General features: G+C 40.0%; 1 protein-coding gene across 1 annotated transcript; it reads right to left on the bottom strand.

Annotated features, from left to right (window-relative positions):
- Positions 1-341: 341 nt before the first annotated feature.
- On the bottom strand, positions 342-17,643 carry LOC115022798 (regulator of nonsense transcripts 1-like). Its single transcript, XM_029453893.1, has 24 exons — positions 17,276-17,643; positions 16,349-16,485; positions 14,884-14,973; positions 13,912-14,079; positions 13,341-13,521; positions 12,606-12,767; positions 12,255-12,339; positions 11,922-12,020; positions 10,718-10,826; positions 10,229-10,388; positions 9,872-9,990; positions 9,021-9,185; positions 8,702-8,816; positions 7,976-8,119; positions 7,653-7,866; positions 6,930-7,047; positions 6,450-6,606; positions 5,284-5,426; positions 4,887-5,061; positions 4,636-4,714; positions 4,242-4,403; positions 3,870-4,138; positions 3,475-3,594; positions 342-2,468 (listed from the first exon to the last, which is right to left on the bottom strand). Exons 1-23 carry the CDS (start codon positions 17,444-17,446, stop codon positions 3,478-3,480), a joined length of 3,339 nt encoding a protein of 1,112 aa, XP_029309753.1. The 5' UTR covers positions 17,447-17,643; the 3' UTR covers positions 342-2,468; positions 3,475-3,477.
- Positions 17,644-17,892: the final 249 nt, after the last annotated feature.

The following is a 17,892-nucleotide window of genomic DNA, read 5'->3' on the forward strand; positions in this document are numbered from 1 at the left end:
ATGAGTTCATCCCGGAGTCCAAGTGGACGTTTGTGACAACATTTAAAGAAATTCCCTGAAGGCGTTCCCGAGATATCACGTTTAGGAGGATGAGACGTTTGGACGCATTAAACAGAAATACTGTGAAGTCAAGTTAAAGGAGCAAAGAAGAAGCAAACTTTAATTTTCCAAGATCATCAACAGGAAATGTTAGTGACCATAATAAAACATCAATTAGTGGGCAGAAATACAAAATCGTGCAAACATGAAACTTCATTTTCAGTTCAGTTCTGCAATATGCCAAACAAAGATTTTCAAGACATGCACAAAACTACTGAGTGTAATGTTGGTAAGGGATGGAGTGATTTTATTTATTGGTAAATACTTCTCCTTTAAAAGAAAAGCATGACATTATCTTTATAGTGTGCAACTAGCTAGTATTGGTGATTTGATCCAGATAGAAAGTAACATAAATTAAGAGAGTAAACAGATACTAACCTACAGATGATTTATACAGAAAAGGGGAATAAACAATCAGTTGTCCACTACAGTAAAATATACAACCTGCGCCGCTGAAGTTGGGCCTGACCTGGGTTAGTTTGTAATCCATTATGGTGGGAATATGAACATGTAAAATAGCTCCTTAGTGAGTGAGTGAGCAAGTGTTCTGTGCAACTGATGGCTCCAATAAGCATTTATGACTAATGTCATGAAAACAACTGTTAGTAGACCTCTTAAGTATATTAGATACTGAAGAAAACAAGCTTCATGGAAACAAGGTCTATCTAAAGCACGTGAAATGAGAAGTAACAACACATGCAGAGTGCTGAAACTAAGACACAAAGTTCACTCATGTTTACAAATGTTATAGAACAAACTGTGTGACAGTTTAACTTTTCTACAAGACCAACATTTTAGGGCGACAAAGGACCACTAAATAAATAAAACTAGGGGAAAACCACAACGTTACACTTGGGTCATCGTGTCTTCACAATTTAAAGAGGTCTTTATGCCAAATTTCACAGTGTTACAACATATAACCTCTCTAGTTATAATCATTGGAATTTCCAAATTGCTAAATCTTTCACCAGTCTAACACGGTGAGTCTATTATCACGTTTCTCTTCAACACATTTGTTCTCAGCTCGGCCCTTATATGACTTGAGTACTCAAGTCAGGGGCTCCATGGGCATGAAAACTCAAGTTCATGATTTCTATAATAAAAGTGATTTCTTATTTCACTTTACTACGATAATAAGGTGCTTAAATTGTTCATAAATAATCTCATTGTATGCATGTTTTTCTTACTTTTGGAGAAGGTTCTTTGGGAATTACTGCCCTCATGATTTGGCTCATTTGATACATCTAGCTATATATGCTGAAGATCATCCCTGTCTGCGAGCTTTAGTGGCTTCAGGGTCAGCAAAAAGATGACAGCTTCATTCAGTTTTAAGCTGGTTATGGTGTTCACGCTCACTCTTTTACTAAAAATATACATTTAGATGAACAAAGACAAAATTGTCTGCCTATATTCAGATGTTAGGAGCCTTCCTCCTCAGATCCCGAGACAAAGATGTTTTTCTTTTACGTTTATATTTGTAAGAGCTCATCACCACCACTTGTTCTTTGCAGACTACCTTGAGACAGACCTGCTTGAAAGTTGGCAAACTACACTAGCTTACATCACTGAATACAGCCGTTACTTTAGAAAACTTTCCAACTCAAAGCTGAGAAAGAAAGCGAATGATCCGCGGTTAAGTAATCCTCAAATCTCATTTGAACTCTTTGAGGCACAATAACACAAGCACTTTTGAGTTCACTTGAATAGCCTTCTCTCCTGGATGCTTAGATGTGATCAAATGCAGAGCCTCAATTCAAACTTTGAGTTTAAAAAAGTTGCCATATCAACTGCTTCAAGAGTTGTGTCCCCTTTTTGTTTTCCCTCTCTCCAAGTCACAGAAGACGTCCTGTTGAGTTAGCTTGGAGGACATTTGTGTGAGACACTTTCTCTCCATCTTTCTCAGCTTTTAGAGCAAGATTCCCAACCATACCGCCTGGAGATCCCAGAGGATTCAGGGACATGCGAGGGACAAGATGACACAGTCAACCCCATTTCCTTCCTCCAGGATCGTTCCTCCTTCCACCTTCTTTGACCCGTCGAAGGTCTCGCCTCTCCGACTGCGCTGCTCGGACAACGACAGCTTTCACCTCCGCCATGTCCTTGTCCGTGTGAGCAGCAGTGCCTTCTCTCCTCCACCAGCCTGCCACTCGCTCGTCTCTTGCTCGCTTCCTGTCCAGCTCTACTCCCATTTTTGCTCTCACACTTGTGATTGGTTGGTTTCTCACGGTCTCTCTCCTGTTACTTTCACACAGTGGTGCTTCTGTTGTAGCAGTGGAAAACGGGTATCCATGTTTGTTCTTTTTTGTTATTACCCAGATTAAAATACCGTTGAACTAAGCTTCACACAGGCCTAGCTCCTTTCCAACAACCTGTCAGATAAATGCAACATATTTAAACATGTTAATACTTGTTTGAGGAAATATTCACGAGTCTTTTCAACATATGAAAAGATGAACTTTTTATTTAAAGGAATAGTTCCATGTTTTGGAAAATGTCTCGTCTTTCTTGCAGAGAGTTAAATGAGAAGATCGATACCACTCTCATGTCCATATAGTAAATATTAAGCTGGAGGCAGCAGCCAGTTAGACTGAAATATGGGAGAAACAGCTATATAGGTAACACATTCTGCCTACCAGCACTTTTAAAGATCAACAATTAACCCAGTATATCACATTTGTTTAATTTGGACTGTTTCTTGGTCAGGTGAGGTGTCTTTCTTAAGTCTTGGCTTCACCGTGAAGCTGCCAACAACCAAAGGAAACTCCAGGCAATCATTGGTCTTGGCCAAGGTATAGTCTGGCACATAACCCCTAATAAACTAATTGCTTTTACACTTTTGTACAGATTATAGTGTCAACATACAACTCCCCTCGTCCCCTAGCTTTTCCAAGTGGTATTATCGTCAGTGCTGCTGACGCAAAGATCCTGTTTCTAGCAACAACACAGGACACACTGCATTTGTTTCCAAAACAAACTGTGCAACAGAGCAACATAACTTAATCTACTTGGTAATTTACCGTTAGCAGCCTGTCCACGGCAAGAAACAACGGGAAGAGTCCTAATTTGAACAAGAAACCCTGATCTCAGTGCTGTGATGAAGGCAGAGTAAATCACCCGGTATCTTTAATAAGTAGGCAGGTTTTGTTACTTACTGATCAAGCTTAGTAGAAAGAATGTTTTTCTATCACTCTCCCTCTTTGTAAGCCATTGTGTTGAGTCTCTTAGCGAAATGCTCTCTGGTAAGCAGTGACGCACTTGTCTATTGCCACTTTAAGTCTTGGCAAGGTGGTGAACAAGCTATTTTCCCAAAATGTCAAACTATTCCTTTAAATTAATTTAATCATCATAGTTTTAGTCCACAGTGGAATTACTTACAGTCTAGTACTGGGACAGTCCAGTCACACCGTGTTGGTAGGCCCGTTCCCCCTGGTAGGTGGAGTCCTGGGACAACGCCACATCAATCTGGGACTTGAACTCGTCTCCTAGGTAACTGTCCTATAATGGGACAAACAAAAAGTGAAAGAGGCCACTCCTTAATTTCTTTCCAGGGAGAAAAGGAATAAGTGGTTTTGGACAAGATGAAGAAGTCGTTACTTGAAGGGGAAACCTGGACAAACACTTGGAATATATGTGCTAACAGACCTGGCAATAAACGGACTACAGAAAGCTTGCTTCATGAAGTGCACCTACTTAACACTTCATAAAATCTCTTAAATACTGACGTTATAATTAAGATTTATTCCCAATGTATGGCAGTTCAGAGAACGAACCTGTGAAAGTTCAGGCTGGGAGAGCCCGGGCTGGCTCATCTGAGACGGCTGGCTCATGTTGATGTAGCCCTGCGTCAGCGGCCCCTGGGAGAACGACTGGGAGCCCAGGTCCTGGCTGGCCTGGCTGCCACTCATGTGGCCTCCATGCCGGTCGGCTCCTCCATTCCCTCCGCTGTGGTTCCCCATGTTGCCGCGGTGTCTTTGACGGCCACCTCGAGTCCCGCCGCCTCCTCCACTGCCTCCCTTGCCTTTCATCCCTCCACCACGACCTGGAGGAGAAAATATGTGCGTTAGAAGTGTTTCATAGCAGCGTTAACTGAACAACACATACAAACAACTTAGTGTGACCCTACAGTTTCATGTCTTACTCACCTGCTGATGGTCCATTGACCTGTCCCATGTACCCGGGTGGAGGTATGGGGGGCATCACGAGGTTAAAGGGGATGGGGATGTTCAGGGAAGTCATGGGACTGGGGCCGGTGCCGATCATACCAATCTGGTCATGAGTCTGGAAATACATATCGGACGAACGTCCTGTAGTGGAAAGAAATACAGGTTAATTTCACTTCCTTTTAAATGATATGGCGGTGTTGTGTTACACAGAACAGTGCACATGGCTAATGTTTTTGTATTTATTAAGCACATTCAACCTGTTTGCAATGAACTACCAAAGTAAATACGGTACATGCCCTTTGTAATAAGTGCAATTAGTAAGACATTTTCAGAAGAAAAAAAAAATAGAAGTGTTTTGCTAATAGCTTCTCACCGTTGCTGCGGTCATACACAGATCCAGGAATGAGGGCCTCCCTGGCATCATACATGGCTGTGCTCATGAATCGACCCCCCTGCAAAACAAAAGAAAAAGCAATGCTACTTTGAGTGTTTTCAGCACATGTCTCGTTACTTCTTGCATGTACAGATTTATTATTATTTAAACTATCTGTCCTTCGTGCATGAGTACACACACACACACACACACACACACCTCACACAACTCACACAACTCACACAACTCACAGGGTTGATGGTGTTGACGAGCTTGCGGGGCTTGCTGAATTGCATGAGGCTCTCCCTCAGGTTGTTAAGGGGCCCTTCAACCAGGACCTTCTGCTCCTTGTAGTAGTTCAACAGGTGGTTCCACAGAGGCTGCTTGGACAGGGCCTTGGGGTTTCCCACTATAATCACACCATACCTACGTGACATAAGCAAAAGATGACTTAATGATTAAAAGTTAAAGTTAAGAATGCGTAGGAATAACAGGGATGGCATCAACACATCAAAAATACTTAGCAGAACCAGAAATTAAAAGTATAAAAGAACATTCAATATGCAATAAATGCAAAATGTCTAGATTACAAAAACATTTATGGAATTAGACACAGAGGGCCCTCTGGAGCTGGTGTTGTATTTTTACCTCGCCCTAGTGAGTGCCACATTGAGACGTCTGGGATCGTTGAGGAAGCCGATGCCCTGGTGCTCATTGGCCCTCACACAGGACAGGATGATGAAGTCCTTCTCTCTGCCTTGAAAGGCATCTACACTGGCTATCTCCACCTCCTACAGGGAGAATAAAGAGAAATCAGTGGAAAAAATACTTCCTGATCATTTATGATAATACATTTACTAATTAGAGAAATAATTTGGTTGTGCTTTCTTCACAAATATTAGATTGTTTAATTGTTGTGTAAAAATGGCTACAAACTATAGGTTTTTGGAGCCATTTCAACCTCCTCTTAGTCTAAAGATGATGATGATGATGATGATGATGGTGTTGGTGGTGGTGGTGACGAGGATGATACTTTATTTTCAGATCAAGTCTGAAACTTTTCTTGCATCACAGCAGCTACATTTGCAACATCAACAAAGACAAACATTCAGGACAAAAAACAAGAATAATAAGGATTTAACATAACATTACAATCAAAGACAATATAATCAAGACCCTAAACTCAACACTAGGGATGTTAAAATAAAGTTATTTTGGGACACATCCTAATCCTTTAATATTCTGTATCTGCTTATACCGAGTATGATCCGATAAATCTATTTACATAGCAGCAGAATGCAGAACAATATGTATCTGAAACAGCAGCTGTAACACTTTAGTTTTTATGTTACTTGATCCAAATACTGAAGGTCCTCCTTTAAAACCATTAAGTTGATAAGCTCAAATTATTGAACGGTTGACTGGGAGAAAGCGAGTGATGAAATTGACGCGACCCTATTTGCTAGAAGAAGTGTCACGCCGTAATCTGTAATCGTTGGACCATCAAAACCCCTCACGGTTGTACAGCGGAGATACAAAGCGGCTCTTTGGCAGAGTATAAACGCCAGCGTGCAGATAGCGCATAAACCCAAAAACTGACAACTTTCATTCATCAACTCACTCACAATTAACGTTACCTAGCAGTGGCTAGGTAGTGGCTCCTTTTTTATCATTAGCTCAGCAAGTATTTTGCCAACTTCGGTTAGAATTCAGACCAAATCATTTGTTCAGCTTTCATTTTCATTCGCATATGGACCCAAAAGCTTGAAGTGCTCAATACAACATTTAAACTGCAAAAATATTTGTAAGTTTACCTGGTAGAGCTTGGTATGAAGGGAGCCGCTGAACTGCATGTACTGCACCAGGTAGGACCTCTGTCCCTCGTAGGGCGTAATGATGCCAATCTGATTGGGTTTCGCTCCAGCCTTCAGCAACCTTGTGGTTATTTTCTCCACATTGGCTGCTTCAGTCCTGCAGCGATAAGAAGGGTGATTATTTGACAAGAACAATTTATATAATTTTAAATGTCACAGGACCTAGCTATGCTAGACTGAAACACTGTATAGAAAGTGATGTGATCTCTTTTATGACAACGGTTTTTGAACACCTAAGCCTCGAGCCACCATTGGCTGCATGTGTATGAGCCAAGGGTTGAAGTGACTCAGGAAAATGTTTTAAGTTCGAACAGAACTGTCAAATGTTAAGAAAGCGTTCGCTATTTTCACATATACTGCTTAATATAGAAGTGCAAAAGATAAATATCAGGTAAAAATAACGATCAATGAAGTTGAAACCTGTTGAGATAAGATGTTCCAGAGCTGGCTATTTCCTCTTGGCCTTGGGTGACATAAAAGAACATAGGCTTGTCGGGCTGCGGCCACTGGAAGTCAAAGCCTTTCTTCACACGGTCCGCTGTAGAAGAGACAAACAAACAGATAAGAATCAAGACTAGTGCAGCTGATGTACAGAGAAGTACACGGACTAAAGTCAAATAAGTCAAATACAAACACTTTTCAAGCATTTCAAGGTGCATTTTCAAGCTTGTCCAGCACATCCAGCACCTTACAGCTGTGGTAAATTACATATGTAAATACAGTACATTCAATTTTATTGTGCAATAAACAACTAAAAGTATGTTTTTTTATTAGCACCAGTAAGCCTGCAACCAGGAAAAAGCAAAAGCTGAGCTGCATTCAAGCAGCCTGGAAAAACATCTGAGGTAAAAATGTCTCATATGTTCACCACAAATTCTCTAAATAGATTAATGACTATTTCCAAGGTCTCACAGGATTACTGGACAATAGAGGTATTTTTTAAACGGTCTGCGGTGGGGGGAAAGCATTGAAGGAAATGTAAGGGAGCAGCGTCATGTTACTTAGGAGCATTTAGCTGCACGCTGAAGCCTGAGAAAGAATTTAGAGGGCGTTTAACTGGCAATAAAAGGGAAGTAAAAACTTTTTTTTTTTTTCTCACCTTTATTAGCATACCTGAAGATTGGAAAAAACGCTTCATCTTACCGGCAGTGACTCCGTTCTGCAGAGAGCCCTCATAGAAGATGTTGGAGGGAAAGGCGCTGAGGGCCGGGTGCATGCGGTACTGGACCTGCAGACGGATTGGCCGGATCCCCAAAACTACCAGACGCTCAAACAGAGACTGGGACAGACCTGCTTTAGCTGCCTTCTTACACATCACCACAGGGCCCAGCTGGCAGTGATCACCCACCAGAATCAGCTACGAAACAAAGTCATCAAGACAGTATAAATAACTTTGGACATGATAGAACCCACAACTGGGGAAGGACAGCAGTTTTAGCAGATAGCTGATGCCAGGAAGCTCCTACCTGTTTGGCTCCCAGGACGACAGGTACCATGCACTCTGGTTCGGTGGCCTGGGTGCTCTCGTCAATCAGGATGGAGCGGAACTGCATTTTGGCCAGTCGAGGATCCCCCGCCCCAACACAGGTACAGCATATCACATCGGCATTCTGGGAAAGAGCGAAGGAATAAATTAAACACGTTTATGAAAAGTGAAAGATTACTTGTTGCAAAGCTTTGCTACCTCTTTGGTTTTTGACTTTTAGAAAGCATGACACATACTGTTTTCAATAGGCCTGAACGGATTAGCATAAAAACCATTAGACACTTGACAATAACCATCAAATCTAATAGGGCTGTATCGAATGTCATTTTGGGGTTTTTTTTTACATTCAAAGTTTCTAGTGAGGTTTTCAAATGAAGCTTTGAATGTTTGTTGCCATATTTTACAACGTCATCATCACAAAAAAGTTAGACTGCTGCTATCCCGCTAAACGCCAACAAATATAGATTGAAGCAGAATATTTATTGGAAATGTTTCGATGACACAAGTTGAAACAATGCTACGCAGCCACCACTAGAATCTAAAGAAGAAGCTGCGCAGCATTCAAATGTTGATTTAGAATTTGAATGTAAACGTTATAAATGAAGCTTCAAACTATTTGGTACAGCCTAACCTAAAATCTAAGTTTGTGTACTGTGTACAAACAGGGCAATATTTAGTAGCGCTTTTATAAAACCAGTGTTCATACCATAAGCAGCTCCCTCTCAGCGGTGCGTCTCAGAGCTCTGTAGCGCTTCTCGTCTGAGGAGGAAAGTTCTCCAGTCTCGTCCTTCAGCTGTTGGAGCTTCTGAAGTTCTGGCATACTGCAGGTATGAATCATTTCAATACAGTGTGAGTTCAATTATGTGCTTGTGAGCTGAGATTTACATCTGTAACATGCTGTACTTTTGCTCTAAGTACTTTGTACTTTCAAGATTTCCATTTGTCGCTACACAATATTAGGCTAAGCCAATGTTACTAACAAGACTTATTAGAAATGATGCTGCATACACACACACACACGTTACCTGTCCATGTTACGGGTCTGGTTGTGCAGAGCCAGGAAGGACACAGGCGAGTCGATGGCCTCCCTACTCTTGGCACACAGCCTCACCACCTTGAGGCCTGTCTGGTGGATCTTTTCTGTCAGCTGGTCGACGGCGATGTTACTGGGAGCACACACCAGCACTGGCCTGGAGGAACAAAAGTCACAATACTGTCTTAGACCAAAACACTAAGCCATGCCTTTCTTTAAGAACATAAACGTAAATAGTAGGGCTGTACCAAATAGTTCAAAGCTTCATTCATAATGTTGACATTGGAACTCTTAATCAAAATTTGAATGCTCGCCGGTTTTTCATTTTGCATTTTGGTTATTCATTGTGTTTGGAAATGATCCAAACATTTCTATTAACTCCAGAGCGTTGTAAAGTTTGAAAGCCAAAATATATTGAAAAAAAGATGGACGTAATCATTTCCAAAATCCACAATAAGTATTTATCTAATGAAGTATTCTGATTCAATCTTTAACATTTTCACAGCAGTCAAAAAAACAGCTCTCCCGCTTGTCGCACACAAAGGGAGGCTCGCAGCTGTATTAAAGGGGCGGTCTAGCAGCAATCTAACAGCTCCATAATTACATTTATGTTTTTATATAACAGAAAATCTATTTTGTTCAGGGTGATGACGTCATAAAATATGACGACAGCTACATTCGATAACCTCAATAGAAGCTTTGAATGTAAAGAAATTACATTTGGTGCATCCGATGTAAATAGTCCCAGTCGAACTAAACAGTAATGCTATATTGTTATCATAGTATCAGCCCATACATACAAAATACACGCAAAGTAATAAAATACTGTTGTATGTGTCTTACCCGTTGCCCTGTCTGGCCAGGTGGTAGACGATGGTCGCAGAGGTTACTGTCTTCCCCGTTCCAGGAGGCCCCTGGATCAGACTGAGAGGACGCTGCAGCACCGTCTTCACAGCGTACACCTGCGACATAACACACAAGACCAACACTGCTTCTTACAGTCACTATATGAAAGAGTTATATTCCTTGGACTTGAGATACCACTAGAGGTTTGGGATATGAGTGAACTGTGTATGATCGCTGCTGTGTTGTTTATGTGATCTGTAATGTAGGGTAGGACATACAGTAGATTTAACTTTTCTGATTATACATTGAAAAAGTCGCTCACTGACATGACATTATCCCATCTCTTCATCTCACCTGTGAGTGGTTAAGGTCAGGCAGGCCTTGAGCGGTGAAGCGTTTGGGCAGCTGGCACTTGATAACCACGTCCTCGACCTCGTGTCCCAGCAGCTTGTGGTAGATGTAACCAGACACTGAAGTCTCGTCCACAGCAAATATCTTTAGGGCACTCTGCATCCTGGATGATGAAAACAGGAATATAGAGATAAAGTTGTACATTGGATCAAAAAAAGACCAATCATTCAGTTAAAAAACCTTTTTAAAAAATGAACTGCTCCAAATTACTCACTGACAACATTAGCGTATTAATTGACCTTTTTAAGGAATGGTTTCATAACCATTAAATTAGATACAGAGCAAAGTCCTTCATTGCACATTGAAAAGCTTCAGAGCTCATAAACTGTTGTCACCTGACTCAACTAAAGATGAGCTGAACTGTTGGGTTTCAAGCCTTACTCACATATATCACAGCAAGAGACAAGAGTGTGTGGTTTTTCTTGTGACTACCTGTCAAAGGAAGTGGACTTCCACACAAAGTCGACCTGAAAGTTGTGAGGGATCTCCACCGGAGCCCCGGCGCTGCTCCTTAGCTCTATGGCAATCTCATCACCGTAGTCTGGTACAGTAAGTCAAGGAAGAGGTCAAACCTTCGGCCATAATACTACTGCACAAAGTGTTGCTCACCAGTGCCAGTTACTCATATGTTACCTCAATGGCTGCTGACATTTCAAACTCTCTAAAAACAGGTAAAGCCTCTGCGCATTTTGTTTTGCTTAATCAAAACGCAGCTGAACATCAGTGTAGCATTTGCAAGGTGAAGAGAGCGTTGGACTCGGCAGAATTTCAGAGTTGATGTTATAGTTTATGTAGTGCCCATCTAACTAACATTGGCTGCATAAGGTAATGTATTAGCCATGTGTTGGTTATTACAGGAATTAAGCACATGAGGCATAGAAACCTTTTGTTTGTCCTGCTAGCTGGAACTGTGTAGCACCACTTCACATTAGTTAGTAAAAGAAAACACACATTTTGCTATACAAATACAGACAACAATAAGTATCATTACTTAATCTCAGTATATATTATTCTGGTGTACACTGTACAGATAAACTAGGCTTGATGCTATTACATCATACACTGTGACACTTTACCTCATGACTTGTCACTTACCTCGTACATTTGTCTTTAATTGCTGTTTATAGTTCTTGAAGAGTGTCTACTCTTATGCTAGTTGTATATATGTCTTATCTTATTTTCTATTTTTACTTTATCTGTACTTATTTCTGTCTTATACTGAATTTCTACTGAGTTTTTCATCCCGTAATACTTTTCAGAGTAAAGTTTAGAAATGTTGAGTATATGTACCAACAATAGTTATGATATGCAGCCTCATGTCTTATTTAGTACTTTAACAGGTGGTACACTGTGTAAGCAAAATCTTAATATAGAATTGTCTTTCAAAAAACACAGAGGAGTGCAGAGACGCTGTGTAGAGACGAGTTTGCAGACGTTGTTGTAGTCTCCTACAGCTGCCACTAGATGTTACTAAAGACTCATTTAAATAATGAGCACAGTGTAAGTGAAGCTCAACTTAATTAACAGGCCTATAAAACAAATAGATAATGGTTTGAATTTCAGATTATAGAAGTAAAATATGGTTGATTATAGTACGTATTTTGTAACAGCATCCTTATTGTAACAGAAAGGATACTATCAGGGACTTTGATGACATGTCCAATGCCTTTCCACGGAGAGGCCAGGTCTCCTTTGTACCTCAGGCAAATTTCATCTCCCTGCATCAGTCGCATGTCTACAGGAGAGCAGATGAGATGGACAAAAAAGTAAGTTCAGTATACATCACTGCATGGAGTAAAGAAAAAAATAAAATGACACACCATTCAGGCCACACAGACAAATATTTACATTAGAATGCCAGAATAACATATTACTCATAGACAAAGCATGATGATGATGATGATGATGATGATGATGATGATGATGATGATGATGATGAAAAACTTTAAGCAAAACTACAAATAAATACCTGAATCTGTCTTGGGAATAGTGAAATAAGCAATCCTCTTTTTATTCAGGCCCAAGTCCCATCTGACAGTAATGTTGTCTTGAGTCTGTTAGGAAGAAACATTCAAGTATATTTTTAATATCTGAAACAACTTTAAGTCAAAATTACGACTGCGAGTACTACTGAAACACAGATATAATCATTTAATTTAACTACAGCATTAGTAAATAAACTAAATTCAACTGAATCAGTTTGTTGTGTAATTCATTATTTGTTCAAATGTAAAATGACTCATTGTTACATTACATGTGTATTACAACATACATAGGACAAATGTTTTTTAATAAATACATTTTCTCTCTTTTTCTCTACCTGAGACTCTTTGAGTTTCTTATCGTAGTCAGCCTCCAGCTTCACAAGAGGACCAAAGATGTTCTGGTACTGGTAGGCATCCTCATAGCGGAGCAGCACATGTTGGGGCTCCTCATCCACACCAGGCTTCTCCAAGTCCTCCAAGGTCGCAGTGGGATTTTCCTGCAAGAAGGAAACACACACACAATCACACACGATGAGAGGAAGTTTAAAATATGGACAGAAGTTGAGTTGAGTGCTTTCTTTCATAATGCTTAAATGTCATATTCAGACAATAGGCCCTTTTCACAATCAGTCATATAAGCAAAAGCACAAGTGTAAATAATAAATGTAATAAATTCCATTTAGCTGCTTCAGTTTCAGGGTCCTGCTGTTGTGCATGCTGCCTTACTGTCACGGATTACTGGGACACTTTATTATAAACAGAGCCATTGTTAATGTTAGTAGTAATACCTGTGCTTTTACTACTAGGACAAGTTAAAATGTCTGCAGTATAGAAAAGTACACAATATTACACAAAAAGACCTGTTAGGTAAATGTGACTTTATATACAAAAGGAAACAAAGAATAGAAACACAGGCAGGAAACGGGCAGAGGAACCGGAAAAATAATCGCTCAGTAAACACGGAGTAAAGTTATTTGCATCACACCCAACTGTATGACTATATCTGGTTAACTGTAAGTTATGTGCCTTCAGAATATTTGCATAGTACAATGCCGGTTGCCTTGAAATACCTTCCAGAGTTCCTCCAGCTTGTTGATCTGTTGGGCGGTGATCTGACGAGCCCTGAGCTGCTCCTGCTCTGAAGGGATTTTCACCAGCCAGGACAGAAAGCAGCGGTCCTGAATGAGAGGCTGCCACTGCGAGCTGTCCCAGTTGATGTCCTTCAGGCTGCTCTGGCTGGCACATGGCTGCCTTTGTTACAAACAAAGCCCAAATGTCAAACAATCAAATGTTGTATTCTCCCCCTAGGATGGTCAGTGTGCATGGTCAGCTGACATTAAAACATCACTTTCTTTTTAGCAGCTGTTCATATTAACTTTGATTAAATGTTTTGATCATGATTATTAAAGGCCCGCTCAACGTCTAGTGTGAGACGCAACAAATATGACAATGGGACTGTTTTCCTTTTAAATATTAAAATGTTTTTGGTTTGGAGTGATTTTGTAGAACTACAAATCAAGTATTTTTCAAAGAGTATATTCAAATGTAAGCATATTCCTAACCTTGCAAACATAATAGTTCAAATTGAGCATTTTCAAAACTTTCAAGACTTTGTACGAACCCTGTATAAAGCGCCCTTACCTGCACAGTAACACCACTACTGAGTCGGCTTTGGCCGGGATGAAGCCCAGAAGGAAGACATTGCGACAGCCACAGTTGTAACACTCCAGGACCGTTTCCCCCAGAGGGCCATCTTTATGCAGGGTAACCTCCTTGGACTTTGCTCTCACCAGGTGGTTTACAATGTGGCTAAAAGTGAAGAGAATGACAATGAATGTACCAGAGGGAGGAAATGCAAACAACTACAGTCCTCAATAGAATGAGGGTAGATTGTAAACTATTAATATGTCAATGTTTATTTTTATTCAGACTCAAATAAAACATGACTACACAATAATACAGGAGAAATATCTTGAAGTTGCACTGAAGAGAAATTATCATTATTATATAATTAACATAAGATGCAGTCATCTGCTATACTGATACAGCGTAATGCAATTTCTGATAGGAATTTGGTATTTTGCCAAATAAGTGTTTACTAAAACAGATTTAAATAGCAACTATCATGCAGCAAATGGAAATACAAGTTCAGCAAAACTTTAAGTAGTAGTGTGGGTTTACAGCATTACCAAATGTGTTACTATGTATTTTTTGCCTAGAGCTATCAAAGTGCAGTCCACAGTGTCAGAACATCCAGAGCATGAAGGGGCAAAAGCAGCATCAATAGTACATGACTGAATGATGATTGACAATAACGCCTCAAAGTTCAGTTATTAAATAAATGTAACCACGTATAAAAGGAGACCAGGATATTAAAGACGTGTCTCTAATTCACGAAAATTATTTGTCTGGGCACGAAAACGTTGCCCTTAAAAGTCAGTAAACATAATTCTTTATAATTATGTTTTTAACTCCATAACCAAACATTCATTATTACAGTCGCTGTGTGCTGTAATCCTTGTATGAGGATATTGAACATGTAAAATGATCCTAGCTAAGTACACCAACAGGCAGGGTCAAGAAAAACCTGATAAGTCACTGTATGCATCTTACCTGCCGGATGTGTTTCCCCGGCCATTACAAAACCACTTCTTGCTGGTGTTGCAGTAGACCACACAGGCTGGATCATGAATACCACAGTAACTAAAACAGAAGAGAGTCAACATTTAAAAAAAGAAACACTAGACATTACTATTAAGTGCATAGACCAGTTTAAAATATGTCAGTACGTCAGAGAACAAGAAAAATAAGCACATAACTGGCTCATTTTGGATTATACTGCAGGATCTCTAGTGTCGCAAACCCATGCTTTACTGATGCAACTAAAATCAAAAGTGATGCAACAATCCATGCTATATTTATTGTATAACAAACAAACAAACAAAATATAGAGGCTTACAGTAGTTGATGGGATAGACTTGTGCAATATTTTCAGCCTAAAAAAAATCTTTTATCAGTCAGGCTATAATGTTAATGTGGACTATTCAGAAAACTGTGAGTGTTGTGAGCTTTGGAAAAACTTCCTTGAGGAAACTATGTATCCAGGTTGTATGCAGAATTTAATTAATATGCCACTTCATACACAAAATACATACATCATAGCCTGTCAAACAGTATTGGATCGAGCTGCATACCTAAAAAAACAAAATCAAACTCTATGTTACTGATGCGTATCAAAGTTTATGAAAAGATAATGATGGCAAGAAAATCAAGGGCCTCATTCTCTGTCCAAAAAACTCTGTTTTCATTGCCAAACTTTAGTAAAAAGTATTAAAATGATTTAAAATAGCTACTGATCTGCTGCTGAAAGATATGGTGATACATCACTCTTAGTATAGAGTATCACTACTAGAGAGACGAAGCTAGGCAACTGAGAATGTCTGGGATGTCAGACATACTCAGCAGGAGTGATTTGACACTGGCCAAACTAACGGCTGACATCCAACTTGTTAGATAGAGAGCATACAATCTGTGAGCATGAGAAGAGCCGTACAGCTTAGCATGATGTAACAATAATAGTGATTAACCAATAGTTGACATTAGACATGATTCAAGATGTTTTGATAATTTGGCTTGTGTGCCATCTGTAAAGTGGGTGAGTTGGTGTCTGTGGAGAAGTGAAAAGATATGTCCAGTCAGCAATTTTTACTTTTCCTCCAACGCACCAGTATACAACAAATTGAAGTTGTGCATCAGCCTTCAGACTTGAGTTTGAAAAGTAGTGTTTAAAATTTGTTTGAAATTTAGAAAAACCTTTTACCAAATGTTTACTTTTGCACCAGCTATACTGCAAATTAAGATGTATTTTTAGACATTATGGTCAACAAAAAAATGCCCACAACCCACTGAGACTGTAAACAGGGGTTATACTGTATAGTTGTATCAAATAACAACAACCATCAACAACTGAAAACACAAACTACATGCAAAAAAACAAAAACAAAATTAAATACAACCACAACAAGTGATTCTTTTCCAATCTGACGACAGCTGTGGCACCAGCCACATCAATCTTTACCTGCAGGCATGTAAAGGAAGATCCTTGGTGTAGTACGTGTCCTCCTCATCCTCCTCAAAGTTCAACTCTGCCAGCAAGTGACTGGCTTTTGCCACAGGGTCGTCTCCATTCTGTAGCATGCCATCAGGGCCATTAACCTGAGGAGAGAGATGTATAGAATCAAACTATGAACTGAAACTTAATGTCAACATTATGCGGGTTACACTAAGATAACATAACATAACATGAAACTTTAATAATCCTGAAGGAAATTCTTGTGCCAGAGATTGCTCAAAGCAAAGAAAAATAAGTAATTCTAACACCAGTGCCTAGTAGAATAACAGTAAGCAAGTAAATGAGGAAAACTTAAACAGAAAAGTAATATTGAACATGACATTGAAAGTAACATTGGCAATGATATTGAAAAATATATCAACAAATAATAATGCATATGATATTGAAAATAATAAAACTAACAATGAAGTGTCACAGATAGAAAATAGATGTTAAAACTGGAGAGCTAATGAGATACATAAAGCCTTATATGGTCAAATATTTCAGTGTTGCTTGCTGTCATGAACATCAACAGACGGTTTGTTGACAGACTGTATCAAACTAACTGTATCTACCGATCTCTGTGATTGTTGTTGTCAGTGTACACTGTAAGCCTTTAATGCTTATAAGAGCTAATAAGTATAAATATGGGCATTTGATGCTGTCACTCTTGATTTATATGGCAATAAAGTCCTGCAGTGACGTGCTAGCTGTGTCAGAATGCTAACTGTCAGTCTAGCTAGCGGGATGAAAGCATGGAAACAGATGGAAGGCGTCACCATGCTAACCGGAGGTAGTCAGGGATGTTGTTAGCTCACGTTAGCTAATTCACATTTTGTCAACACAGGGGGAGACATCTTTTGACACTGAGATGCCACAATTAACCACACGCACCTGGTTGTCTAGCTGACTCTGGGTTTGGCCTTGGGTCTGGGTCTGGCTCGGCAGGGTGAAATCGGTGAAGTCGTACTCCGAGCCCTGGGTGTCCGCTCCCAGCAGCTCGCCTTCCTCGGTGTCGAGGAACGTTAGAGTCTGAGAGCTCGGCCCGTACGCCTCGACACTCATGTTGTTGCTTATTTACGGTATTCACCCGTCCCGACGAATAATCCACAAACTGTTGCTATTCCAGAATAAACGGAATAATTTAGACACAGTGCTGCTGAGAAAATTACAAACCCTGGTGGGGATAGAGATGGAGGGAGCCTCGTCTACGGTTGCATTCCGTTTGTCTTCTCCCCCGCACGTTTCCTCTCCTCCCTCACTCTCACTTGTCTCCTACAGTAAGTCACCTGCAGGAAGCGAGGGAAGGAAAGGAGACAAGGATACATACGTGAGCAGAATTTAATGTGGGACTATGGATTTCTGGTCGTAAAAGTCCCCTCTGTCATTTAATTAGTCTAACTGTGCAATACTCTGGTTTACTCTGGTACTAATACTTCATATGGGCCTACTGTACATTTCAACTAATATTTTGCATTTTAACACACTCAATTAAAGATCACATTTTTCAG

Source organism: Cottoperca gobio, chromosome 17, assembly GCF_900634415.1.
Source record: "Cottoperca gobio chromosome 17, fCotGob3.1, whole genome shotgun sequence".
Classification (NCBI taxonomy): Eukaryota; Metazoa; Chordata; class Actinopteri; order Perciformes; family Bovichtidae; genus Cottoperca; species Cottoperca gobio.

What these genes read in the sequence shown, in the direction of transcription:
- LOC115022798 (XM_029453893.1), bottom strand. Translation starts at nt 17,446, where the DNA reads ATGAGTGTCGAGGCGTACGGGCCGAGCTCTCAGACTCTAACGTTCCTC. An exon ending in GGAACATCTTATCTCAACAG is followed by an intron (nt 6,607 to 6,929) that starts GTTTCAACTTCA and finishes TTATCGCTGCAG; the next exon opens with GACTGAAGCAGCCAATGTGG. An exon ending in TCGTCAACACCATCAACCCT is followed by an intron (nt 4,715 to 4,886) that starts GTGAGTTGTGTG and finishes TTTGTTTTGCAG; the next exon opens with GGGGGTCGATTCATGAGCAC.